This window comes from Miniopterus schreibersii, assembly GCF_964146895.1.
Source record: "Miniopterus schreibersii genome assembly, chromosome: X".
In the NCBI taxonomy this organism is placed as follows: domain Eukaryota; kingdom Metazoa; phylum Chordata; class Mammalia; order Chiroptera; family Miniopteridae; genus Miniopterus; species Miniopterus schreibersii.
Genome location: NC_138104.1, coordinates 74,655,690 through 74,682,844, shown reverse-complemented (window position 1 = coordinate 74,682,844; position 27,155 = coordinate 74,655,690). Strand labels below are relative to the sequence as shown.

General features: G+C 47.2%; 1 protein-coding gene across 1 annotated transcript; it reads right to left on the bottom strand.

Moving 5' to 3' along the window:
• Positions 1 to 275: 275 nt before the first annotated feature.
• On the bottom strand, positions 276 to 22,276 carry GRIPAP1 (GRIP1 associated protein 1). Its single transcript, XM_081125615.1, has 26 exons — positions 22,205 to 22,276; positions 20,091 to 20,157; positions 19,888 to 19,949; positions 18,897 to 18,923; positions 17,953 to 18,060; positions 15,148 to 15,298; positions 13,909 to 14,096; positions 13,665 to 13,712; positions 12,631 to 12,662; positions 12,483 to 12,530; positions 12,256 to 12,355; positions 10,908 to 10,985; positions 10,615 to 10,707; positions 9,743 to 9,877; positions 8,908 to 9,003; positions 8,428 to 8,640; positions 8,179 to 8,292; positions 7,319 to 7,396; positions 7,126 to 7,221; positions 6,944 to 7,000; positions 6,740 to 6,839; positions 4,898 to 5,028; positions 3,663 to 3,785; positions 3,441 to 3,534; positions 2,473 to 2,627; positions 276 to 1,603 (listed from the first exon to the last, which is right to left on the bottom strand). The coding sequence occupies exons 1-26, from the start codon at positions 22,244 to 22,246 to the stop codon at positions 1,511 to 1,513; spliced, it is 2,529 nt and encodes an 842-aa protein (XP_080981741.1). The 5' UTR covers positions 22,247 to 22,276; the 3' UTR covers positions 276 to 1,510.
• Positions 22,277 to 27,155: the final 4,879 nt, after the last annotated feature.

Sequence of the window (27,155 nt, the reverse complement as noted above, 5' to 3'; positions counted from 1 at the left end):
AGGTTGTTTCCCAGGCAGGCCCCACTCTGAGGGGCAGTCTCCATCTGCCCACATCCAGGAGAGGAGCCTCAGATCACACCTTTTCCCCTAGAGGGCTCTGCTGTGGCAAGAACACTAGGTACCAGGTGCCTCTGGTATGGATGGGTTCAAACCCCAGCTTTCGGACTTGCTGTGTCCTTGAGCAAGTGATTTGTATTGTTTCCTCAGTTGTCAGAGACTTACCCCAACTTGATGGTGTCACTGGGAGCATTAAACGGAGTGATGTGAAAAGGGATGCATAGGGCATGGCACACAGAGGCCTCCTTTTTAATAATTAAATGTGTATGGTGCTGGGGAGCAGTAATGCAGGGCCAATTTTAGCCTTTCAATCAATTTACCTCCATTTCCTAGCTCATCACACTCCTGTTTTATCCATTTCACCCACCCACTCACTCATTTGTATATTTACTTCATCCACCTAAGTATTCACCAAGCTATCCATATGTAATCCCGTCCATCCATCCATAGCCCCGCCCATTATTTATTCACCTTTCTCTTCTCATTCATTAGCTCATCCATCTGCCCACTCATCCATCCAGATATTCCCCTAGACGTCCATCTGTCCACTTACATGCCCACCTGCCCATCTTCTACCTATTCACTCACCAATCCATCTATCCATTTATTCATCCAATCACCTATTCATCCATCTGTCCATTTATTTCCCAATCTATCCATCATCAATCTATGCAACCTTCTACTTATTTATCCATCAGTCCATCCAAACACCCATCCTCCCACCTGTCCAGTCATTTACAACTACACCCCATACAAATCCACCCACATATATATCTGCAGATACTTCTGCTCCACTCAGTTTGAGGGGTTAGTCAGCAGTAACTGGAGACAGGCTGGGTGAGGGTGGCGGAAAGAGAGTAAAGTTGTGGCCAGAGACCTCCCTCCCCATTCCAACAGTGTGACCTCACCTCCCCCAGTCCATCCCTACTGGTTGGAAAGAATGAGAGCAGACAGTCAGTGGGTGGGCCCGTCTGGCCAGATGGTATTTTGGCTGCACAGCCTTTACACACACACACACACACACACACACGCGCGCGCGCGCACACACACACACACACAGATTGCTAGAATGTTGAACATGGACCACGCCCCACCCAACAACCCCAATCCCAAATGCAGAGTAGCCAGGTTTCCAGACATAAATTAAAAATAAAATAAAATAAAAAAGAGTTGGTCTCTGGGAGAGCTCATGCAGAGATGAAGGCAAATGCCCCTGGGACCCAGAGCCAAGGAGGATGAGAAATCCCTGCCCCTCCCCTTAAGGTCCTCACTCCCTAGGACCACTGCTCTAAGACAGGGTCACTAAGAACCAGCCATCAGGCCTCCAACCCCTTTAATGTCCAGTCACCCAAACTATTTGATTTTGGTGCGGGCCCCCATTTCCCCACTTCAGCCCAAGAAAATAGTGTTCTGGGGGTAGGGAGGGGAGAGAGTAGGGGCAGCCTGCAGGTCTTTAGCTGGCTTCTCCTGGTTGTAGGTCTGGGTCAGGGGACCCCACACACTCCTTGCTGAGCCGCACAATTTCCTGGGACAGAACTTCCATGTCCTAAGAAACAAACAAGCCATCAGGGGCCAGAGAAGGTGGCAGGGGAAGCTCCTTCACCAAGCCCAGGGTATCATCCTTCTCACCTCATTAATAAATGCCCAAGTAAGTCTAGCCCAGGACAGAAAGGTGTTTGGAGAAGTTCAAGAGCCCCCAGCAGTGGGCTGGGCTCAGGAAATGTAGATGTGTGAGGATGTGGAAGCCTCTGGAGCTGGGATATGGATATGGGAGTGGGTTGCCTGCTGTGCATGGTGTACTGGAGGATATGACCCCCGCCCTCGTCACCTTCTTTCTAGTAAATGGTGAGCTTGCTTCTCAGAAGCAGGTGCCAGGTCTGCATTCCTTTTGACTCCCCCGGAGATGGAGAAAATATTTGGGTGGTAGGATGGGCAAGTGGACGTGTAGGTAGACACACGGGGAATCCACAGTAGGCAAACAGGTGGACAAATGAACTATTCAGAGGACAGATGGAGGACAACAGGTAGGCAGTCAGGTTGCTGGGTGCGTGGGTAAAAGCTAAGACAAGGGATGATTGATGAGTAGGTAAGAAAGAGAGCTGTAGGCCAGGAAATTTGTGGAAAGACATGATTAGATGGGTAGAGGGCAGAGGGACAAATAATAGGGTGGGTCGATGGGAGAGTTGGGTGACTATGTGTATGACTGGATGAGTGGATGGATGCAAGGACGGAGGGGTGAGTGAACAACTAAACTGACAATAGTAAGTTGACGGGAGGATGGGAAGATGAGGATGAAGGAATGGTAGGTGAATGGGATGGGTGGACACGAGGGACTGGCAGATGACCTTGGGGCTGTGTGACAGGTGACCTAGGTGGCTGCATGGACAGATGGGCAGGCTGGTAGGTCACACTCGCCTTATGCAGGTGCATATTCTTGGTGAGCTGCTCCTCCAACATGTTCTGTAGCTTCTTGTTCATCTCCCGAAGGTTCTCGTCACCTGGCTTCACTAGGTCTCTCAGGACACTGCCCAGCCCGCTGCGATCTGTGTGGCCTGCTGCCACAGACACATCTGCAAGGGCGTAGGCTGAGAGCTGCCCCCTCAGTAGAGCCAGAGGAGAGATGGCCGGAGACGGTGCAAAAAAGAGGGAAACAGCGAGGGAGAAAAGCAGGGGACAAGCCATATTATGTAGGGGGCAGAGGGTTAGCCATGTGGACCCTGGCTATCTCTAACTGTGCAGCCTTGAGAATGGGGATAATAACTAACTCATGGAGCTGGAAAAATGTATATGACCACATGTAAAGCACAGAGCACAGTCAGCTCTCAGCACATGTCAGTCAGTATCATCCTGACTCATAAGGAAAAACTGGAGAGAAGGTTTGAAAGAAAGGAGCAAAAGAGAGGGAAAGGAAGAGGAGAGAGAAGAGGGGAGGAAGAGGAGAGAGGAAGGATAAAGGTGAGGGAGAGATAAGGACCCCAAAGGGATACCCATAAGAGAAAGAGAATTTCTGGAGATGGAACAATATACATAGGAACAGTGTGACCAGATGAAGGGTGAATGGGGCAGAAAGAGACAGGGAGACGAGAGAAGGGAGAGAGAGAAGAGGGAGAAACACAGGGGAAGAAAGGAGAAAGAAGGCATAGAGACACACTAGAGAAAGGAGAACGGAGGGATGACAGAGACCCTGAGAAGAGGGAGGAGCCGAGCGAGATAAGACAGAACAGGTACAGGCCTGCCCTGCTCTCCCCTTCGCCAGCTGTGGTCTCATCAGTAACTGCTGAGTCCCAAGAGGAGAGGAGAGAAGCCTCAGCACTGGACAGTAGGGAAGGAGGGAGCAGGGGAGAGGCTGGATGAGCAGTGATGGCTGGGGAGGGAGCACTGACCGATCCGGCTGTCCATGACGTAGGTCTCAATGATGGCACTCTTCCGGCAGAGGTCCTCTGCCATGGAGGCGCTGCTCACCTCCAGGTGCTTCACCTGTGGGGTCACCCAGCCCACCTCAGACCCCTCAACTGTGCAAGTTCACACACGAGGAGGGGCCGGCCAAACATCAACCAACCCCACCCTGGCCTCTGGCCATGTAAGGGCAAGCGGGCAGACAGCACCTTCTCCTCCAGCATCCATTTCTCCTGCTGTGTTTCTGCCAGGCGCTGAAAGAGCTCAGCCACTTCCTCATCTGACAGTTCCGCTGGCCTCGGGGGCTGGGCCTGAGGGCTGCTGGATAAGGACTGAAGGGAAGAGGAGGGGAAGGCCCAGCCTGGGCTCAGTGCCACACCCCAGACAGGACTAGGGCTGAGAATTCGAACCAAGCCAGGGTGTGGGGGGCAGGGTGGGTTCTGCATCCAGGGCTGTAGGCAAGTCTCATTATCCTCAGAGACTCTGGATCCCCGTTTGTCTAAAGGGGAAGACAGGAACCACCACATCATAGCCTTATGGAGAGCGTGAAGGGAGAACCTGTAGCACATTTGACCTAAATTCCAGCTGACAGGAAAACTAGGGGAGAGAGGAACCAGCTAAATGATACCACTAGAAAGCCAGCAGGAAAATCTGAAAGGCAGAACACTATCTGCAGGTCAGCTGGGCTGGTCTTTTTCTACAGGTTGGTGTTATGATAAAAAATGACCACACTAGATTCAAGAGACTTAAGGCACATAAAGCAACCAGATGCAACATGTGCTCTGAAACGGAATGCTGGTTTACAGAAAACCAGTAATAAAGGACATTTTGTGGCCAACTAGAGAAATGTGATTAAGGTCAAAGTATTAGGTAAGATGAGAAATTTACCAAATACGGAGGGTAGAGATCAGCTGAACAAAAACAGGTTGCTTATCATCTTATTTAGGTTGAAAAAAGAGAAAGAGGCCTGGAAGGGTATGAACTAAGGATTTACAGTAGTGCTCTCTGGATGAAAGTGTGATTGCTTTGGATTTTTTTTTAAAAATTGCTTTTGTGTTTTTAAATTTTTTCTACAATGCACACATATGGAATAAAAAAAAAAAGTAGCTGGCAAAGAAGCTGACATAATAGGAAACAGTAACAAGTGATAATTATGAGTTGGGACAAAGGATTTCTTACATGGATGATGCGCCTACTATGAACCACTTTTTTTATGGCACCAGGAAAGGCAGAATTGGTCCAGAAATGATGAAACAGAAAGTATTAGAATAATTTGCCCATCCCCTACTTAGCAATCTGAATCTAAGTTGGGGAGCTTGGGGAAAAGGTGACAAGGAAATGTGTGTGTTGGGCCCAGAGTAACAGATGGTTGCAGTGGTGGGAAAACGGAGGGCCCCAGAATTTGGGGAGAAGCTAGAGCTGTAGGTTCTTCCTTGCCCCTTACCCTAGCTGGAATGGTCGAGCTCTCCTTTTCCCGCAAGATCTCCCGGTAGCTGAAGGAGGAGACACTACTGCTGTCCCCAGTCTGGGTACGGCTTGGTGAGTTCATCTCTGAAAGAACCAGCTCCTCAAGGCCTAGGCAGAGAGGGAAGAGAAACCTGAGCTCCAATCCCCCAGGCTCCCAGGGCAGCGACTGGCAGGAAGAGGCAGAAATAGATTTGACAGAGATGGAAAAAGGTAAAAAGACACGGGCAGACAGAAGGATAGGGAGAGGCAGAATCGGAAAAAGGAGCTGCCTCTCTAGGCAAACTCACACACAACAGAAACAAAGGTAAGATGGTGATGTGGACACACAGGCATAAAAGTAGCATATGCGTTCAGGCTCAAGGTACAGACAGCTCGAGAGGGCACAGGGGAACCACCACATGCAGAGAGAAAACCTCAGAGAGACAGCAAGCTGGAGCAGATGACAGAGGCACAGACCCTGGATAAGGACATGAGTCAGACCAGAGACAGAGGAAAATATGGAGATAACTCCCATAGCCAGGCACCTAAATCTGAATTCCATCTAACATACAAGAAGATTATATGGCACAGAATTGGAATGTGTTTGTTGATTCATACATTAATCTGTAACAAAACAGAAACCAAATTCCTCTTCTATAAAAAGAGGTTACTTCAGGAGACAGAGTGTCTCGGAGAGACACTGATTTAGTGAGAAATACATTCATTTTTGCTACGTCACTTAAAACATGGCCACTGTGCTTAGGCCTCTGCTCCTACAGCTGCTTCAAGGTATCAGGATGGGGGGCTGACGTCATACCCCAGGATCTCCAGCAAGAGCAGGGTGGCTGTGGGGGGACAGGAAGCAAGTTTTCTCTGAGCCTGTGATATGAGAGATGCACCAGAGCTGTCAATGCATCTTATCTACTTAAACGTATTTATAGGCCATTTCTTTAAAAAAGTCCAAAGCAACTCAATTTGTTGTTGTTGATGCATCTTCTGGCTTAAGTGTCAGAAATAACATGAACTTTAGCTGCATAATGATCACACCACAGTGCCGCTGCCTGATTGTTAAGTCTGTCCCCCTAGCTCAGCTTGGAGTCCCAGGGGGACCGAGGCTTGGAGGCTTTCCCATCAGGGACTCTGCACATGAGCGTGGGGGCTCAGTCCATATTTATAGATGAGGATGGATACAAGAGATTTAGAGACACTGGGTGAGGTATGGAAGTGTGCATGTGGGGGTAGTGGGGAGACAAGACAGAGATATAGACAGACAAAAGACATGAAGAGCAGAGAGACAGAGAGACAAAAAGATAAAAGGAGAGAGAAAAAAAGGCGGGAGCGCCCGGCCGGGTGTGGCTCAGCGGTTGAGCATCGACCTAGGATCCAGGCGATTGGGGTTTGATTCCTGGTCAGGGCACATGCCCAGGTTGTGGGCTTGATCCCCAGCTGGGGGCGTGCAGGAGGCAGCCGATCAATGACTCTCTCATCATTGATGTTTCTATCTCTCTCTCTCCCTTTCCTTTCCTCTCTCTGAAATCAATAAAGATATATTTAAAAAAAAAAAAAAAAAAAAAAAGGTGGGAGAAAAAAGGAGAGAACTAGAAAAAGCAGGGGAGGGAAAGACAGATACAGAGAGAGATGACACGAAGATGCAGAGACAGAAACAGAAGAGACACAGAAAAAGGAGATGGAGACACAGAAAAAAGGGAAAACAGACCAAGTTCAAGAGGGACAGAAGACTCAGAAGAGCGGGTGGAATGAGGTACAAGCAGCAGCTCTGGCCTTCTGGCCCAAGCCCTGCCTCCCTGGGCCTCAGCCTCCAGGGGTCCATGTCCCTCACCAGAGCGGCTCTTGCTGTTGGTGAGGATGTCTTGCAGCCGCTCCTGCAGCTTATCCGCCCGTTTCCTCTCCAGATGCAGCTGCCGCTTGAGGTCCTTAAGCTTTGGGGGAACAGGAGGAAAGATGGGAGCTGAGGTCCAGTGGGGTCACAGGTGGGGGGATGCACGGCAGGAGGGGGCTGTGCTGCAACATCTCCCCATCGTACCGCGGCACTGCCTTTCTTCTCCAGGATTCGCTGCCCATCTACTGTGTCCTTCACCTCCTGCGTGAGAGAGAGAGCATGGCTGGTGGGCACGGGAATGGCTGCATGCACTGTGCTCCCTCCCTGCCCCATTACTGCAAGCTGAGGTCTAGAGTGTGTCTGGGGACCATGGAGGAAGCAGTAACCTGCTTCAGGCTGCTGATGGTCTTCAGGTGGCAGTCACGCTCCTCCTGGGCCTGCTGAAGCTGATCCAGAACACTCTGTAACTCCTCCTCCTTGCTCTGGAAACAAAGGGCAGCTCAGGCCTCAACTTGGGAGACAGTCCTTACACCAGAACCTCTCCCTCCCTGGAGAAGAATGCTACCATGCAACAGGCACCTTCAGCTCACTAGCGTGCTGCTCCTGACACTGCTTCAGGGCTTCCTCTTGTTCCTGCTGCTGCTGCTGCAGAGATTCCTACAAGACAAGTCCCAGGTCTGGCCACGGCACCCCAGAGGCCATTATGCCCAGTGAGAGGTGTGAGGGCCTGCAGCAGGGGGCCCCCAGGTATGCAGAGAAGACACTCCTGCAGGGAACACTGGTTACCTTTAAGCAATACATAGAAGTGTCTCTAGAGCTGTGTTCACATTCAAGATTGATATTTGCATTTACATTTTATTTAATGAAACATAACAGCATTTACTGCAGGCCAGGAATGTTATATGGATTGTACATAAATTAACTTATTTTGCATATCCCCCATAATACTTAGGCAGTAGGTATTATTGTCATCCTTTTTTTACTGATGACGAATACAAGCCACAAAAAGGTCAGGTAACTTGGCCAAGGTCACACATCGAGAAAGTGACCTGGGCAGGACTCAAACCCAGGCAAATGACTGGCTCCAGCATCTTTGCTCCTCATGGCTATGTGACACTGCCTCTCACGTATTATGATGAGTTTTCCAGAAAATGGCAGTAAAAGTTTGTGTTCGAACAAAATGAGTATGTTACAATCACTTCCTGACAGAAGTACAATTTCAGAAGGAAGAGGTACCTTTTTAAATATACAGATCTCACCTTCTGCCTTATTGATGGCCATCCCCTGATCCCCTCCACAGGGCTGCTAGTGAGCCAGGGAGGCTGTGGGGATACCCAAGTCCAGGGCATCTCAGGAAGTTCCAGGGCCTGACCACTCCTTGTCCCCTGGTTTGGCATGTCCTCCAACCAGCCCCTGTGCCTCACCAGGCACCAACTCACCTCAGCCTCCTTCAAGCGCCGTTCAAACCAGCCCTTGGCTCCATCCATAGAGTGTACCTGAGCTTGAAGTTCTTCCACTGTCTGCTGGAGATTCTCCAGCTCCCGTGTTCGGGCCTGGGAGAAGGCAGACTGTCTTGGGCCAGGCAGGTGGAGGAGCGGGCACCTCTCCCATGCCATCCCCTGGCCCATCAGCAGTGCTGTGCTCCTCCTGTTTGAGAGGCAGACGTGCATCATCATTTAACCACCCACCTTCTCCTCACGGATCTGGCCACGGAGCTCCTCCTCCTGCCGCTTCTTGTCTTCATGTAGCTCGCGGAGCTCGCGCTCATAGCGGGCACGCACCCCCAGCACCTCCTTCTCATGCCGAAGTCGGAGAGCCCCTAGCTCCTCCTTGTGCTGGGACTTCTCCTGCAGTGTCTCCATTGCTAGCTCATCTAGCATGGCCTTCCGCTTCTCAGCACTCTGAGGGCCAGGAAGGTGGGGCAGGAGGATGTCAGTCAACATCCTCCCACAAGGCCAAAGAAGGCCCACAACCTTCTCCTCAGGCCCAAAGAATGAGCCAAACTCCACCTCCTCCCCATCCCCACAGAACCGGCTGTTACTCACCCATCCTTATGGAATTGGTAACTTTCTGTCCCTTCCTTTTCCCGTGGATTGGGCCACATCACCTGCCCCATCCCTGTGAACCAGGCCAATCCCTCCCCTTGCAGCCTTCCCAGAGCTGCCCACCTTCCGAGCCTCCTGAAGTTGCTGGGTCAATTGTTCCTTCTCCTGCCCGATTTCTTGAAGTTGTTCCAGCAGCCGACCATTGGCCCGTAATGATTCCTAATGCAGGGACAAAGGGGGTGACTTTGATAAAGAGCCCACAAGAGGTGCTGGTCATCCAGGACACTTCCAGTAGACTGTCTCTCTAAATCCTTTAAAGTGGGTATTGTCCTCTGCATTTCTACATGAGAAACATGGCAGTGACTGCTAGCTGCTCTCCAGGATACATTCTCCCTTCTTTCCTTAGCAACAGACTTTGTGGTTGGGCACATGGTGGTTTAGCTGATGTTTCCCTGCCTCCCCCGCTGCCCCCAGTGAGGTGCGGAATTAAAAGTGGTGAGTATAATACAGGTTGTAAAGGAAAGGAGCATGCTAGGTCTTTTCCTCCCTGAGCAAGCATCTTTTATGCCAAGATACTCTTATGTTGAAGGTGGCAGAACAGCAATGTAGAAAGAATCTGAGTCACTGGTGATAGATCAGAAGCCACTGTCCCATCCCTGGGCAACCTACCTAGACTTTTACATAAGAGAGAACTAAACTTCTCTCTTATTCAGTAGAATCACTATTATTTTACTGTCAATTATGGAATCAGAATGGCTCTCCTAACTACACTGAAGATGCTAAGTCTCAGAGAAGTGAAACAACTTGATCTAGGACACACACGCGCTAGTATGTTAGAGAGCCACACTGGAAACCAGGTCTTCCTGACTGTACAGTCTTCCCACTGCACCTCGTTGCAAACTCCACTGAGCCAATTCTAGGGAACTAGGAGAAGGCAGGTCACAGCCAGAGATGTCACCTGAAGCTGGGAGTTGAGGTCATCTCTCTGTCCCATGAGGTGCTCATACTCAGTCTGCCGCTGCTGCAGCTCAGCTGTCAGTTGAGCAGTCTGTTCCCGGAGCATATTCAGTTCTTGGGTCTTTGCTGTTTGGATCTAGAGAAAGTAGTGTTGATGGGAAGTGGAGTGAAAGGGGCTGTTGGGGGCCAGTCATAGGGTGTGAGCCTCCCAGTTTCAGAGAGACAGTGAGAGAAGTGGAAAGAGAGCCAGGAGGAGAGAGGAAGAATTTCAAAGAGGAAAACAGTGGGAGAAAGATCAACAGGGGAATGGATAAACATGGTACATTCATACAATGGGATACTACACAGAGATAAAAGAACAAACCAGTGTTACATATGAATAAACCTCACAGATATAATGCGACAGGATGGAGCCAGACACAAAAATGGGTGTCTGATTCCATTTACACAAAGTTAAAGGACAAACAAACCTATGTTAGAAGAGGTCGGAGGGGTGGTTACTTCGGGGGAAGTATGGATTGGGAAAGGGTAGAAGGGATCTTTGGGGTGCAGAAAATAAATGCTCTGTGTTTTGATCTGGGTGGTGGGTACATGGAGATAGATAAACAGACAGACAGAGATGATTTACAGTGTACACTTAAGACTAGTCCATCTCTTGCACTTTACTGGAGAGAAACTAGAATGCAAAAGCAGCAGGGGTGGATGGTCAAAGAGAAGAGAGGTGGAAGCCAACAGAAAGAAGCTGAGAATGAAACAGAAATAGAGGTAGGAGAACAGCATGAGGTCAGGACTACACTGCCCCAATATGAATCAGAAGCACAGGGAGATGGGGAACTGAGGAGGGATCAGCAAGGGCTCCCAAGTGTCCTGTACCTGCTCCAGGGCAGCAAGGCTAGTCCTCAAGGCATTGTTCTCAGCCAAAAGTCCTTCTACTTGTTCCTGCGCGTCTGCACTCTGGATGGACACCTGGCTCCACCCCCACAACAGGTGAGAGTGGGTCCAGAACAGGACAGCCAAGAAAGGACACGGACAGACGGACACACACACACAGGAACCACAATCAGGGAAAGTAGGATGCCTGGGGCCTTGCTTGCCTTTACAATATACACTTGTGTAACTGCCCTGCCTTCATCCCCCATCTCCCTGAGCCCACCAGAATGATGTACCTGATCTTGTAGGGCTCGCAGAGCTGCCGCATGTTCCAGGCGTTCCCCATGTCGCTGATCTCTCAGCTCTGCCAAGCTCTGTGGGGACCAGGTCAGGGAGACCATTCTAGACCTCAGTCTCCTCTGGGATACATAGAACTATACTCTCTTTTTGACCACCTGCACTTGGGGGCATGTCTCAAGATACCCAGCCATCAGAGATCTCAGGTTCACCCAGACTCTAGGTCATTACCCCCAGAAGCCTCAGACACCCCTATATCACAGTTCCAAGCATCTCAGAAAATACCTAGGCTCCTGGTGATTTCAAACTCACTGTGCCTCCATCTATAAAAGATATCACACTCACCCAGATTCCAGTTTGGAGGCCCCAGGATTCTCAGACACACTCAGCCCCCAGGGACTATAGCTTCATCCAGACTCCAGACCCCAACCTCAAGGGGTTTCAAACATACTCAACCCCCATATCCCTAGCTCCCAAGAGTCTCAGACCCACCTAAAATCATAGCCCCAGACCTTAGAGGTCTCAAACTCATACAGACTCCTAGTTTCCAGCTCCTGGTGAAGTCTCAGACTGACAATCCTACCCACCATCTGCCACTCCTGTCCCAGTCTCTGGGGATCTTTAGACTTAGCTAACTGAAGACCTAGCTTTACCCAGATTTCTGTCTCCAGCTCCTAAGAGCCTTAGACCCACAAGCTACCATATTTCCCCAATCCAAAGGACTTCAGACTCACCTACTCTAGGGCCTGGAGGCTTTAAAGTCACCCAACTCCCAACCCTCAGGAGCCTCAGACCCAACCAGACTTTTGCTCCAGTCTCTGGATGTCTCACACTCACCAGTTTTCTATTCATAGCTCCCTGGGGTCTCAGGACCATCTAGTCCACGTGATCCAACTTCCTAGGTGCCTCAGACCCAATACCCTGAGGGTCTCAAATGTACTCAGCCTCCAGGCCCAACTGTCTCACTCTTGAAAGTCTTGTATCTATCCTGCTCCCATAGGTCTCAAAATCACCCAACCTCCAGGGAGTTCAGACTCACTCCAACTCCTGGTCTCAGTCCCCAGTGATCACAGATTTCTCCAGACTCCTGTCTCCAATACCCCAGTTGCAGGTTTGTCCTCAGTCCCGAGATCTCTGATTCATGTGGACTCCTAGCCCAACTCCAAGGGCTCTCGGGGCTCCCTAGTTCCTATTTCCCTAGCTCTTGGGAGGCTCAGGACCCATCCAGTCCCTATATTTCCAACACAAGAAATCTCAGACTCCCCAACTAGTCTCCGTAGACCTCAGAGCTCCCTGGATTCCCAGCCTTCGTCCCTATACCAGTGATCTCAGAACCCAGCCCCTCACCTGATTGGCAGCCTCGAGCTCCTGCTGCAGCTTCTGAGTTCTAGCCAACTGGGCTTTGAGATCAGCTTCCTTCCGCTGTTGTAATTCTTCAATCTTGTTCCTAAGGGTGATGCGAGGGGGGGTACACTGACCATGGTCTAAGGCCTAATCTCCCATCTCTGCCCCTGTGGTCTTCAGTTAAATCTGTTGGGCACTGTCCCCTGTTGTCCACCAACCCTGGTAGTTACCGGCTATCATTGAATAGTGTCTCCTTTTCTGTCTGTAAACGGCAAAAACTGGGCATGGACAGGCAGACATAGATGAGTCAGTTCCATAAGTCAATCTTCCCTAGTCCCACCAGATCCCTGCCCCCACCTCTGGAAAAAAGAAATTTACCTTTCTTGTTTCTTTTTCAGTTTCTCTGAGAGCTGGGGGGGGGGGGGGAGAGGAGATACACACAAGGGATAATGATCATATTAGTAAAGACAAAAATAAATTTAATATTTACAGACACTTCTTACTAATTCCTTTTTGGAAGCTGAATTTACTTATGTTATCTCATGGAATCCTCAAAACATTCCTGAGAAGTATTACTGGTTTTACAAATTGGGAAACTGAGCCCTGGCCGGTTTGGCTCAGTGGTTAGAATGTCAGCCCCGCAGACTACAGGGTCGCAGGTTCAATTCCAGCCAAGGGCACATACCTCGGTTGCAGGCTTGATCCCCTGCCCTGATTGGGGTGCATGTGGGAGGCAGCCAATCAATGTATCTCTCTCACATTGATATTTCTCTCTCTCTCTCTCTCTCTCTCTCTCTCTCTCTCTCTTTCTCTCTCTCTCTCCCCCCCTCCCACTCTCTCAAAAAAAAATCAATGGAAAAAATATCCTCAGGTGAGGATTAAAAAAAAAAAAATTGGGAAACTGAGTCCCACAGGGTTCAGTCATTTGGTAGCCCAGCTGGTCAGCAGCAACAATATGATCTCCATCTAGCTCCCTCAGGCTCCACAGCCCAGCATTTATATCCCCAATGTATCAACCAATAACTACATAATAGAATGGCTAGGCTGGAAGGCCTGGAAAGCAGGATCATGAATGCCTTCCACAACACTGGCTCTCCAGTTCCTAAGATAAGAGCCAAGATAAGTTCTTGGATGGATGGATGGATGGATGGATGGATGGATGGAGAGATGGGCAAGCAGAGCTAGGAGGACACAGAAGAAAGGAATGGGGCCCACCATGTACAAGACATAGTGGGACCACTTTAGCCCATTCCATATTGAAAGCAACTTTGAGACATAAATGTGAGTCTCTATTTCACAGATGACAAAACAGGCTATGAGAGGGTACTCAACCAGCTTTTGCCTTGCTGGGGGAAGCACGGCAGGTAGGAAATGGGGTAAGGCAAAGGCCAGGGAAAGCTTGGCTGTCCTACCTTAGCAAGTTCTTCCTGTAGCCTGGATGTTTCAGCTTGCTTAGAGCTCTGCAGGGAAAGAAAAAGGAGGGAGTTGTTATAAGCAAGGGGGGAGGTAAGGCCTGTGCCTTCCCCTACCCTCCTGCCTCCCTAAATCTATCAGCCCACGAGACTGTGATGTCACAAACATGTCCATGGGATCACAGGCAGAGCTAGGGCATCTGCCCGCCACCTGGCACCCCAACCCCAACAAACCCAAATTCACCTCCAAGCCTTGTAGTTGTTCCCAGAGCAATTTCTTCTCCTCCTTCTCCATTTCCCACTTCAGCTCCACCTCTGCCAGTGGCATGGGGGACAAGATAGCAGCAGGGGCTTGGCCCTCTGGATGGTCCCCTTGGCCTTCACTGGCAGCTGGGGACTTCCCAGTCTCTTTCCCATAGCGCTCCTGCAGGGCTAATGGGTAGAACAGAAACATATGATGGGATGAGGTGATCTCCGAAGACCCTGCTATGTGTCAAATAGAGAGCCAATTGATCTTCAGCCCCTCATGTAACAGAGACCTTGCCCCAAATGACCTACAAGCCTACAAAAAATAAGCTCAGCCTGGCCGGGCATGGCTCAGGGCAGAGCATCGACCTAGGATCCAGGAGATCACAGTTCGATTCCCGGTCAGGGCACACGCCCGGGCTGCGGGCTCGCTCCCCAGTCAGGGGCATGCAGGAGGCAGCCAATCGATGACAACTCTCTCATCATTGATGTTTCTATCTCTCTCTCTCCCTCTCCCTTCCTCTCTCTGAAATCAATAGAGATACATTAAAAAAAAAGTTTAGCTTCATCCACACAAATCACAAATCTTTGAAGCTCCACCAACTACTGAAATCCCGTCTACCATCAAATTAGACCAAGTTTGTTTCCCAAGCCCTGCCCGCAGCCCTCCAAGGTCATGCCCATCATTCTCCACTGCCTACTTACACCTGAATTCTTCCTATAACTCCCTGATCCCCAGCCACATTCTACAGTCTCCCTCCTGATCACCGAACTACCACTCACTACCCCACAAGCCCCAGCTGCTCTCCAAAGGTTCACACATCAGGACCCTCCCCCATTCTATCAAGTTTTCTCTCAACTTTGATCTCAGATACCACTGACAATCTAGGCTTAGAATCTTCCCAACGTTCCTTCATTCCTGTCTCCATTTAGCAAACATCTGTTTTCTGATGTTCCGTTTGCTAATCTGTAAGATCTTCTAGGTACCAGGCACTGAATTAGGCACTCAGAAAGATACCACCTCTTAGCTCTACTAGTCTCCCAGGGGGTGGACATCACTACACGTACTTTGTAAATGAGAAAGCTTTGGCTCAGAGAGGTGAAATGTCCAAAGTCATACACTGGGGTTCATGGCAGAGCCAAGCTTGATTCTGAAGCTTTACCACCTTTCCCCAGGAGGAAAACACCCTACTCAAGCCCCAAGGTCCCACACATCCCCAGGAGGGCCTCCAAGTACCTGCCACATTCTTCTGCAAGGCTGTGTTTTCCGCCTGCAGTCTCAGCAGCTCCCCATCCACAACACTCCCGGCCTGAGCAGCCCCTGCCCTGGAAGCCCCATCCTTCAATTGCTGGTTCTCCAGCTCCAGATGTTCCATCTGGCTGCAGAGCTGAGCAGGGGAAGAGTGAGGTAGCAGAGAGGCAGACAATCAGAACAGTATCTGCTGAAATATACAAAGTACTTGGTCCATGCACTTTACAATTCATTTAATTCCCACAACACTCCTGTGACATAGATGCTCTCATTATTCATTATCCTCACTTCATAGATAAGAACACTGAGGCACAGATGTTAAACGACTTCAAATTCACACATCTGTTAAGTGGCAGCCATAGAAGTTTGAGAATATAGAGAACAATTTCCTGCTTGCCCACTCCAACCTCACAGTTGCTATCCAAGACCTGAGGCTCCTCTGGAAATTGCTGGTCCAAGATGTCAGCATCACAGAGAGCTTCACTGCCATCCCTCTTCTGTGGAGGGGTCTGTGTCTGGGAGCCTAGGCACCACAGACAGCTTTCAGGGCATTTCCAAGGCCAGCACTGTCCATAGCCCCATATCGTCATCCCTTGGCCTTGGAGAGGTGTAAATGCAAATAAAACTAAGCTAGCCCCTTGATCAACTCCAGGCTAAAATACAGTTCTCACAGCAGATCTGACAAGATCCTTTTTCACATTTTCAGATGATAATACTGAGACCCACAGAGAATTTTTATTTTCTCCCCAGAACATTACTCCTTTATTCCAGTTCTTCACATGACTGGCTTGCATCCTTCAGTGCTCTGCTCAAATGTCACCTTTCAAGTAGTATCCCCTAACACAGAAATTCCAATACTCTCTAGCATAATACTCTGTTTCTTTCTTACCTAACACTAATCACAACTAAATTTAACTAATGTTTTTAATTTATTAAAGCTCTGAAAAATTCTGGATCATAAATTTTGATTGGTGATTACATTTTATTTTGTAATATAGGGTTAAAAACACAGATTCTGAAACCAGGCTGCTTGGATGTGAATTTCTACTCTGCCATTTATTAGCTGTGTGACCTTGGGACAAATTGCTTCCTCTCCCTGGGGCTCAGTTTTCCTCATCTGTTAAATAGGGATACTAACCCATCTTACCCCTAGAATGTAAGCTCCCCAAGAGTGGGGACCATTTTGTGCCTCTCACAACTCTTTTCATAACACAGAACATGTAGCAGATTCTCAATATTTGTTGAAGGAACAACTGAATTGAAATATCTTGGAAAATGAGCAGTGAAGGGAGGCAAGCCTTGAACTCAGGTCTCCCTGTGAGGACTTCCAGTTCCCAGAAGGAGGAAAGTGTGAAGGAGGTTCTATACCTGGCCCAGGGCCTAGCACAGGGCAGATGCTGGGGAACATGAGATGGATTTATGGAGGAACATCTATCCCTGCCTCATCTGGTAAGAACCATGAAACCATTGAGGCTGGAGACAGGAAGCAGTGAGAAGTGAGGTGATGATGACAGCTTTTATGTGAGCACCAGCAGCTCTGAACTGTAGGGGGCAAGGACCTACTGGGAGGTGTTGTTTAAAGGAGTGATGTGGTAAGACCTGCTAGTCAGGACACCCTTTAGGGCTTGGTCTAGTGGAAGAAGCTAGAAGTGAGGAGACCAGTAAGGAGGCTGTAGGAATAAAGCATGTGAGAGGTGGAAAGGGCTGAGGTGGGGCAGGGCCACAGGATGGATATAAAACTTTTAAATAGTCAAGAAATATTTTGCAAAAATAAATTAATAAAAGGATACTACTAGCAGCTAACATCTACACAGCTGATACTATGTGCAAGGCTGTGTTCTAAATATCTTGGCAAATGAGCAGTGAAGGGAGGCAAACCTTGAACTCAGGTCTCTCTGTGAGCCCTTCCCATTCCTAGAAGGAGGAAAGTGTTCTACAGACATTTACTCATTCAATCCTCACAAAAGCTCTGCAGGGCAGGTACTGTCATTATCATCATTTCCATTTTAAACATTTGGGAACCAAAAAACAGGCAGGTCAAGTGTCATGCTCAAGGTTGCAGTCAGTAAAAGGGAGAGCCAAGAGCTGAATCTAGGTCACCTGGTTCTTAATTACTGCTTACCTCTCCTGGAACTGTACCTGTTTAAAGGTTGCTTTTTGTTTTGTTTTGTTTTGTTTTTTAAGGTCTTAAGCACTACAGTCTCACACGGAGCCTTGGAAATGTCATTTTGTTGTCATGAGACTTTTTTCTTTAAAATATACTAAAAATTTAAGAAATCATTGAGCATGAATACAGAATAGAGACAGGGAACAAAAGACAATGTCCAGTAGGTTTAGATATATCCAGGACACTAAAATCAGTGAGAAGATAGAATTATCCAATCCAGGATGAATTATGTAGAACTAGAACCCCAGGCTCATGTCAGGAAGAAAGAGAAAAGGGAAGTAACTTGAACATCTGTCCATCCCATGTTAAACATAAGAACTTTACTGAAAACCCACCAACAGCCTCCATAGCATCAGCCTCAAAATATACACAAGGAGATTGAAGCTCAGAGAAAAGGAATAACCAGCTGACCTCAGGGCTTGGGGCCTTCCAATCCCAGCACAGTAGATAGCCCTGTCTGTCAAAGCACTGCTCCCCCACCCACAGCAAAGAGATTCAGGATCCATTTCAGCACCATGGACAGTGGTCCAGGACCAGCCTCAACCACCCTCAGCTGCCCTCCAGCTTCAGTCCAGCTAGCCCCTACCCCTTAGATTCCCCTTGGCTATCCCGGGCACCAGCACCTTGCTGAACTCGGCCATAAGCGTGCTGTTCTGCAAACGGAAGTCCTCCTCTTGGCTGTGCAGCTTTGCCTGGAGCATTTCATTTTCACTTATCAGCCCCTCGACTTCCTGCAGTGGCAGACATGGGCCAGGTCTCCAACAGGGGCAGGAAGGATGGGGAGGTAGGGCAAAGGAACAGAGAGAGGGAGAAAATGACATGGGTAGGGAGAAAATAGAGTACAGAGAATGAGATGGGTGAAATCAGGAGATAGGGAGAAAGATGCCAGGAGTGATAAAAGGGGAGCCAAGGAGAGAGACAGACATGGGAGGCAGAGAGAAGGGAAAATGGGGAGGGAGAGATGGACATGAAGGAAAGAGAGTGGGAGGAAAGAGATGGGTAGATAGAAATAGGGGAGAGAGGAGGTAGAGAGAGATGAGGTAATGGGATGGATAGAGAAGAGGGGGATGGAGAGGGAGAGAGGAAAAAGAAGAGGTAGGAAGATAGATAGGATCAGACAGACCAACAGAAGAACAGAACAGAAAAAGAGGAAAGAGGGTGTTGGAGAAAGAAATGAGTGGGAAAGAGATAGAGTAATGGTGGAGAGAGAGACAAGGAGCCAGAAAGAGAGATAAAGAAAAGAGAAATGATGGCAGAGATAAGTACAGGTCAGGGAGAGACAAAGAGAAGGTAGGGGAGAGAAACAAGAGTCAGAGAGAGAGAGAACAAGATGACAGAGTCAGAGAGGTTTAAAGAGGGGGAAAAGGAAAGACACACAGAGAGGGGCACAGAATGAGATGAATGAAGACAGGTAAACAAAGACAGACACAGTAACACATGGCAGTGAGATGGACAGTCACAGATGCAAGTACACACACAAAGGCCAGTACTAGGAGATCTCCGCATACAGAAATATCCCCGCTAAGACAGTCTCCCAGGTACATTCACCCACCATGGGTCCCCTTACCTGAGCTTTCTTGCTCTTGCTCAATGCCTAAAGGTGAGGAGGGGAGAGAGAAAAGGTAAACAGAGAGGGACAAGTGTCAAGGGGACAATAATAACAGGGGTTGGGGGATGGGAGCATCTTTAACCACAGAACTTGCAGGACAATTTGTAGCCCACAGGAACAGTACAGTGAGTGAGTAGCACCTTGCTTACATCCTTTCCTCTAAGCTCGAGGCTGTTGGGGGGGGGGGTCGTCTAATATTTAACCCTTCATGGGCTGGGTCTCCAGGCTCAGACGCTGTAGCTGTATTGCTATATCTGTCCAAACATGTCTATGTGGATCCCTGCCGTGCACCACGGAAACTGCTGTTCCTCTGCTGAGCAGTGGAGGGCATTGTCAGGTGGGGGAATCAGCGCCCTACTAAAGAGAAACCCAGCTTCCTGACTGCCAGACTTTCTGCATTCTGTAGTCCTTCATCTAACAAACATTTATGGAGCACACATTATGTATAATATTGTGCTATGCATGGGGACTGAGCAGTGAAGAAACAGACAAAGGAGGGCCTTGAATACCTTGAGGGCCACAATAGCTTATATGCCATCTCATCTTCAGAGGATTGGAGAGGTAGGTTCAGTCTCACTTTACCAACAGGACCAGTACAAGGATGGGAAGTAGGAGCACAAGGCCAGAGAGTGAGTGGAGGAGAGGAGGCAAATTCAGGGCAGATTTACCACTAGATTTGACTCTTTAGTTAGATGTTAGTGAATGAGAATAAGTAAGTATTGAAATAAGTAAATGAAATTAAAAATGAATTGAGTAAATCAAAATTAATCGATAAATTAAGCAGAACTAGATAAAATTAGCAAACTAGAGAGACTTCCATGAGAATTTTTTGAATGACTAATGACATCATGGAACATTAGGTTTGGTTCATGGTAGGTGCTCATGGGACCAATGAATGAGTCAGATGGCTACAGGGAAGCACGGGTGGGTGAGTGGTGGAGGGATCTACCTTCTGAGCTTTGCTGAACTCCTTATCCAGGTAGGCGACCTTCTGTCGAAGACTTGTGAGTTCTGGTGTGGGGAAAACAGGGAGTCTCAGCCACAGTCAGCGGCCAGGAGCTGGAAGGTCTTCCTGCCAAGCCTCTGGGGTGTTTTCCCTTAGCCTTTGTCCCCCTAAGCCACCCCCATTCTAATGAGACCCGCCTGGCTCACCAACACCATTCTTGCGTAGCTCATCTGAAAGCTGGTAGTTGTTTGTCCGGAGTTCCAGGAGCTGAGCCTTGGGGGGGAAGCAGGGAAGGGGAATTATTTGGTCAGGAATATGCCCCCTATCCTCACCATGAGGGTACCAATCCCCTGAGCCCCATAGACCCTGCTGCCCTCCATGTGCCTCTTTAGTCACTCCTTAAGACCTGTGCATACTGCATCCCAAATAAGCTTCCAGACTCTCAGCTCCTGCCCCATCTTCTCCATTTCTACTTATAATCACAGCCAGCTGAACCTCTCCATCTCCCTGCAGCTTCCATCTCTCCTCTTCTAATCCACTATGCACTAACCTAGTCAGGCTCTTGCTTATGTGTGTTCCATGGCTCTCAATGCCCACAGGATAAAGTTCCTCCATTTCCTTCTGGCAGACCTTGTCACACACTAAACACTGTCCTGACTGTCTGTTAGGGGTGAGTTTTTTCTCTCCTCTTTGCCAGAGCAGGGGGCAGGGGCTTGCCTTCCTTCCTCTTTCCCAGGGAAAGAGGGCCTGGTAGTCTCCTGACAAATTTCACTGAGTAAAAAAGGGCTTGCCAGAGTCCCCACCCCCAAGACTCTCAAAATATGTCCAGTCCCCTTTCAAGAATTGAGGGAAAGTAAAGTATGAACCATGTCAAACAGCGTACACCTACTTACCAGCCCTATAGGGCACCGGTGCAGATTCTTCCCAGAACTACTGTCCCTTATTCCACCTGGACCTTTCCCTCCCATAGCACCACCCTCCACCCCTCTGGTGCTGTGCTAAAGGTCAGAGGGCTTGGCCTCTACAGAATCTTTCCTGTCTCTGTCCTCTCCCAGACCCAGCCATCTGTCTCCCACAGTCATAATCCAATTGGTAGACCCTTGGCACCCATCTAGAATTCCTATCCATCAAAGACCAATAGTTTTTACCTCACTCATGGCCTAATGAAATCAATCTTCCCCACTCAAGTGTCCCAACCCCTTCAAGATCTCCCCAGTCATGATCCAATGAGATGGCCCTACAGCTTTCTGAGTTTTTCCTCCACAAGGCTTTGGGTGGGCCAGTTTATTACTCTTACTCAGAACCCTCTGCACAAGTTACAGGGGTCTTCCCCTTTCATGGTCCAATGATCTCAACCTTCCACCTTCAGCATCTTTCACACAGGGACAACTGGTTTCCCTCACTGAAAGACTTGTCCTCACTCAGAGTTCCTTCTCTCCTCCCACAGGACGCTACTCAGGGTTTTCCCTTTTCAAAGTCTCCCCCACTCCACAAAACCCAATGGTCTTTCCCAGAAAGGAATTCTATCTGCAAGGCCCCACTCTGGCCTTTCATCCTGTCTCAGAGCGCCCCCCTCTCCAAAGAATCCAGTGGTCAGAGTGCCCAGTCAGGGTACCTCCTCAAAGACCAGTGATCTCCACTCCATGTGGTCCAAGGTATCATTCCTCTGGCCCTCTAACAGGGATTAATGGTATTACCCATTCAGGGACTACTTTACCCCAGGCCTAATCACCCCTAATCATCCAATGGTACTGCCCCCTCTTGGGATCCACTACCACCACTCGCACAGGATCTTCCCTTCCCAGGGACAATGACAACATGTGGGGTCTTTCCCCAACCCCCTGGTACAAGGGTATCTCCCACAAAAATTTCGACCTCCCAGCAGGTTATGTTATTGCCCTCTCAAGGGCTCCCCCCACCGTGACGTAAATGACCCAACGCCCACTTCCTTCCTCTCCAGACAAAATGGTTTCTCCCTCTCAGGATCTCCTTCCCTCAATGCCTAACGTTATCATCATCCACCCGTGGTGTCCCCCGCACAGGCCAAAGGTCTCATCCGCTCCAGGTCTGAGTAAGGTATCCCCCACTGTAGGACTCTCTCCTCTGCCCACAAGGCTCACAAAATTCAACCCCTTAGAGCCCAATAGTATCTCAGAATTCAATAGTCTCACCACTCAGAGCCTCAGTTTCCCTTCTCCGGACCAACCCCTTAGACTCAACGTCCATCCCAACCAACCCCGTCTCAGAGTCGATGGCATGATCTCTTTCTACTCCGCCCCCAGTAGCCCAGCCCGGTGGTCTTTTCCCCGGTGAGCAGCACCTGCATCCGTTGAAACTCCTCCTCGGACAGAGCTTGCGCCATGTTCCTCCCCCCCACCCCCCCGACAGCTTTCTGCGCAGGCGCAGCTCGTTCTACTGTCATAATGAGGGTGGGACCAAACCACTGGCCAGGAGTCGAGGGGGGAGGAATCTATTCCGGAAGTTTGGCGTTCTGGAGACGGAAATAAAATAATTAAACTGACAGGTCAGATGAATTGCAATTTAATGTTTTACCACACTCTAGGTCATCTGGTCTGGCTTTTGAGCTCTTATAGAGTATCCACTGTGATGTGACACTGTGGCATCCCTGTGTCATGGGTGGACTCGTCGGGAAAGGAGTTTTTGCCGACAGAAAATCACCTTTCCACCGTTCTCCTTTAATGAGAATGGTTGACTTAATAACCAGAGAAATGAAAGCGGAAGCTCTGAGCTGGTCTTGTTCCCGCCCTCCCCTGGGTGACTCCAAAGGGGAATCCCGCCTCTTGTGAAGCCTTTGGCCTTTTTCTTTTTCTTATTTTTTTTATTTTTTCTAAGATTTGATGCTGATTTTCTTAACGTGATGATGTACTTCCTCTTAGGTAAAGGACCTTATTACCAATAAATTTAAAATGCCTGAGAGGGAAGAATAGCAGTGAATCAAACGAAAAAGCTTCATTTAAAAACAAAACAAAAACAGAACGGCGAAACATCAGGAACTTAAGTATTAAGGTGCATTATTAAGCTCTTCTTGTGGGCCCTGGCCTGGTAGCTCAGGTTAGAGCTTCATCGCCATTCGCCAAGGTTGCCGATTGGATCCCTGGTTAGAGCACACAAAAGAATCAACCAATGAATGCATGAATGGGTGGAACAAGGAATCGATGTTTCTCCCCCTTCCTTTCTCTCTTTAAAATCAATTTTTGAAAAAAAGGCCTCTCTATTGCTTTCCAGCCCCTCTCTGCAAACCCCCACTAGCCAAACAGTAGTTTTTATTTGGGAAATAAAAGAATTAGCATGGTTAGCAACAACACATCAGTACTAGGACACTCCCTATTTTCTTTATTTTTTTCGGGGGGGGGGTTAATTTTGATTTAATTTTAAACTTACAGAAAAGCAAGAATGGTACAAGGAATTCCATGTACTCTTTACCCAGATCCATCCATTGTTCACATTTTGCCAACTTTGCTTTATCATTCTCTATATATAAAAATTCTGAACCATTGGCTTCAGCATCCGTTGTTGATTTCTTAACACCAACATTCCTGTGATACTTATTAGTTGCTGTTCTACTGCAAGGAAGAGCTTTCTCTTCTCCCCCATTTATGTATGTATTTATATTGGTACACTCACATTCTTATTTTATTCAGTGAATTATAATCAATCACTTATCATTATTTCCTTTGACGCTCAAATTGTCTCAGATTTGGCCAGTGAGAGCTCCTTCAAACTGAGTTCTGTGTCCCTTTGACTTGCCCCTATCATTTTTTTCTATCACTGCAAGATGCTCCAGACACATTCTTTTTCAGCCCTCATTACTACTAGAATGTAATTGTTTCTAGGCCCTCTCAAGTATACAGAGCTAGGAAATATACAGGGTGTCTCCCCCAAAAATGTATACACACTTTAACAGCTGATAGCTGTAGATTCTATTAAATTTTGAAAATGAAATATATTTTAATAAACACTGCTTTTATAATTATTCAAAGTGTATAATTTTTGTGTGTATACTGTATGTGTGTATATTCTAATCCATGTGTACACACATCTATATCCATTTTTATATTTTGCTATAGGTATACATATTTTTAAAACATAAATTCAGGCCCTGCTGGGTGTGGTTCAGTGGTTGATTATCAACCTAGGATCCAGGAGGTCAAAGTTGATTCCCAGTGAGGTGTATCTTCAGGGTAAATTCAGGGTAGCGGGCTCAATCTCCAGCAGAGGGCGTGCACGAGACAGCAGATCAACGAGGATTCTCTCATCATTGACGTTTCAACTCTCTCTCTCCCTCTCCCTTCCTCTTTCTGAAATCAATAAAGATATATATATATATATATATATATATATATATATATATATATATATATAATTTATTTATTTATTTTTAAAATATTTAAAAATATACCTTTATTGATTTCAGAGAGAGGAAGAGGGAGAGAGAGATAGAAACATCAACGATGAGGGAGTCATTGATTGGTTGCCTCCTGCACTCCCCCGACTGGGGATCGAGCCCACAACCGGGCATGTGCCCTGACCTGGAATTGAACCACGACCTCCTGGATCCTAGGTCAATGCTCAACCCCTGAGCCATGCGCAGCCGGGCAATAAATATTTTTTAAATAAATAAATAAATAGATAGATAGATAAATTCAGCCTGGCTGGCGTGGCTCAGTGGTTGAGCATCGACCTATGAACCAGGAGGTCACTGGTTTGATTTCCAGTCAGGGCACCAGTGGAGGGCGTGCAGGAGGCCCTCCGATTGATGGTTCTCTCTCATCAATGTTTCTTTCTCTCTAAAATCAATAAAAATATATTTTAATTTTAATTTTATTTAATTTTATTATTTTTTAAAATATATTTTTATTGATTTCAGAGAGAGGAAGGGAGAGGAAGAGAGAGAGATAGAAACGTCAATGATGAGAGAGTCATTGATCAACTGCAGCCCGCAACCCAGGCATGTGCCCTGACCGGGAATCGAACCCTGATCGCCTGGATCCCAGGTCGATGCTTAACCACTGAGCCACGCCCGGCCGGGCAAAAATATATTTTTAAAAAACATTAATTCATTACTGATATCTTCCATTTCAACCCAACAGTACAAGGTTCATTCTAGTTTTTTCACTTTCCATAGTATTTGTAAATCTCTTTCCCAGTAAAAACCTGTCTCCCATTAACCACAATAAATTTACTTATTCGTGTAATCATATAATACACATTAAATAACCAGAATTGCTAGCTCATAAGACTGTGAAAAACAAATCTACCAACTAGAGGGCAATAGAGCTTCTTTTGTCTTTAGGCTCATGGTGGTCTATACTCTGTTAAACAGCATCAAATACTGTGTTTAACAAGCCTACTATAGCTTCAATACTCGATGCAGTTTCTTTTGTCTTTAATCTGATGGTAGTCAAATGATGTATTCAAAAATTACTTGAGTTCATTCTCCCCCTCCCCTCCCCCTTCAATGAGGCTGTGTGATCCGTTTGAAATATTGTTGGGTTTCTTTGTTTCTGGTTGAATTCCATTTTGCACTTCCCACCCTTGTTGAGGTAACCAATCTATTTACTTTCTGGTTTATTCTTTCTGTGTTTTTGCACAAATGAACAGATACATGTATATTATCTTATTTATCCTACATAAAGAACAGCATACTTTGCATTTTCTGTTTGATAATCTTGCTCTCTCGCTCTCTCTCTCTGCTATGTAGTACTCTTTTGTAGCTGTATCATAATTTAACCACTCACCTATGTTTGCCCATGTAGATAGTTTCCATTGTTTTGCAATTATAAACAATGTCAAAAAGAATACCCTTGTACATATACGTATTTTTATATTATCTGAGGTGTATCTTCAGGGTAAATTCATAGAACTAGGATTGGTGAAAGTGTAAGAGTTTTGTTAGGTATTTCCAAATTCCTTCACAAAAGGGCTATTCCAGTTTCATTCCCACTAGCAATGTATTTGAGTGCCTCAGCTTCTACACAGACTGTGTTGTCATATTTAATTTTTTTCTTTGATCTGAGAGGTAAGAAATGGCATCTTATTGTAGTTTTCTAATTTTCATAGGTGTAAATGACTTTACTAGGTTCTTTGGCCTGATCTAATAATTAAATTGACAGACAGATTAATAGAAGAAAAACAAATATAATTTCATACATGTGGGACTCCCATAAAATATGAGACCCAAAGGCAGGCAAGCAATTGAGGCTTATATGCCATCCTGAGCTAAGGAATGGGACAGGGGCCTGGGACTTCAAAGGTAAGGAGGGCAATCCACAGGAAAATGAGAAGAGCAGATGTTTGGTAGTCAGATATTTGCCCTGCCATGAAGTAAGTCTTTCAGATAAAAAGTTATCTCTGATAATAGTTTTCTGGTACAGCTCCCCTATCTAAATTCTTTTAGGCAGCTGGGGGAGAGGTAAAAGTTTTCCTTGAGTCTTTTGTTAATCAGCTTAACAATAACTCACAACCTTCGGACCAACTCCTTCAGTCTTTTGGGTCTTGATTGCCTTCGGCTCAAAGGAATCCACATGAAAAAGTAACACATTTTGGAGTGACATATTCTGCTCCCCTTCAATGTATCTATGTTAAAGATACAGTTCAGTGAGTTTTAACAAATGTATACAACCTTGTAACCACCACCACAGTCAATATATAAAACATTTTCATCACCCCCAAAAGGTTACTTTATGCCCCATCTCAACCCCTCCCCACTTCAGCCAACCACTGATTGGCTATCACTGTAGATTAAATTTATCTTTTGTAGCCCTACCTGGTTCTGTTCAGTGGTTAGAGCGTCGGCCCTCGAACTGAAGGGTCCTGGGTTTGATTCGATTCCAGCCAAGGGCATGTACCTCGTTTGCAGGCTCAAACCCCAGTTGGGGCGCATTTGGTAGGCAACTAATCAATGTGTCTCGCATCAATATTTCTCTCTCTCTCTCTCTCTCTCTCCCTTCCACTCTCTCTGAAAAAGCAATGGAAAAAATACCTTCTAGTGAAGATTAAAAAATAATAATAATGTTTTAAAAAATTGTCTTTTGTAGAGTTTTATACAAATAGAATCAGACAGTATGTACTCTTTCACTCAGCATAATGCTTTTGAGATTCATCCAAGTTGTAGTGTGTATCAGAGTTTTTTCCTTTTTATTGATGAGTAGGATAGCATAGTATGGATATATCACAACTTTTTTTTATCCATTCTCTTAGTGTAGTTCTATTTTATGTGTCTCTAATTAAGAGTGAGATTGTGCTTTTCA

Excerpts from the sequence above, each read along its gene's own strand:
- GRIPAP1 (XM_081125615.1), bottom strand. The coding sequence starts at position 22,246 with ATGGCGCAAGCTCTGTCCGAGGAGGAGTTTCAACGGATGCAG. Across the intron at positions 13,713-13,908 it reads AACAACTACAAGGCTTGGAG|AGCTCTAAGCAAGCTGAAAC; the intron begins GTGAATTTGGGT and ends CTTTCCCTGCAG. Across the intron at positions 12,531-12,630 it reads CTGAAAAAGAAACAAGAAAG|TTTTTGCCGTTTACAGACAG; the intron begins GTAAATTTCTTT and ends GTCCATGCCCAG.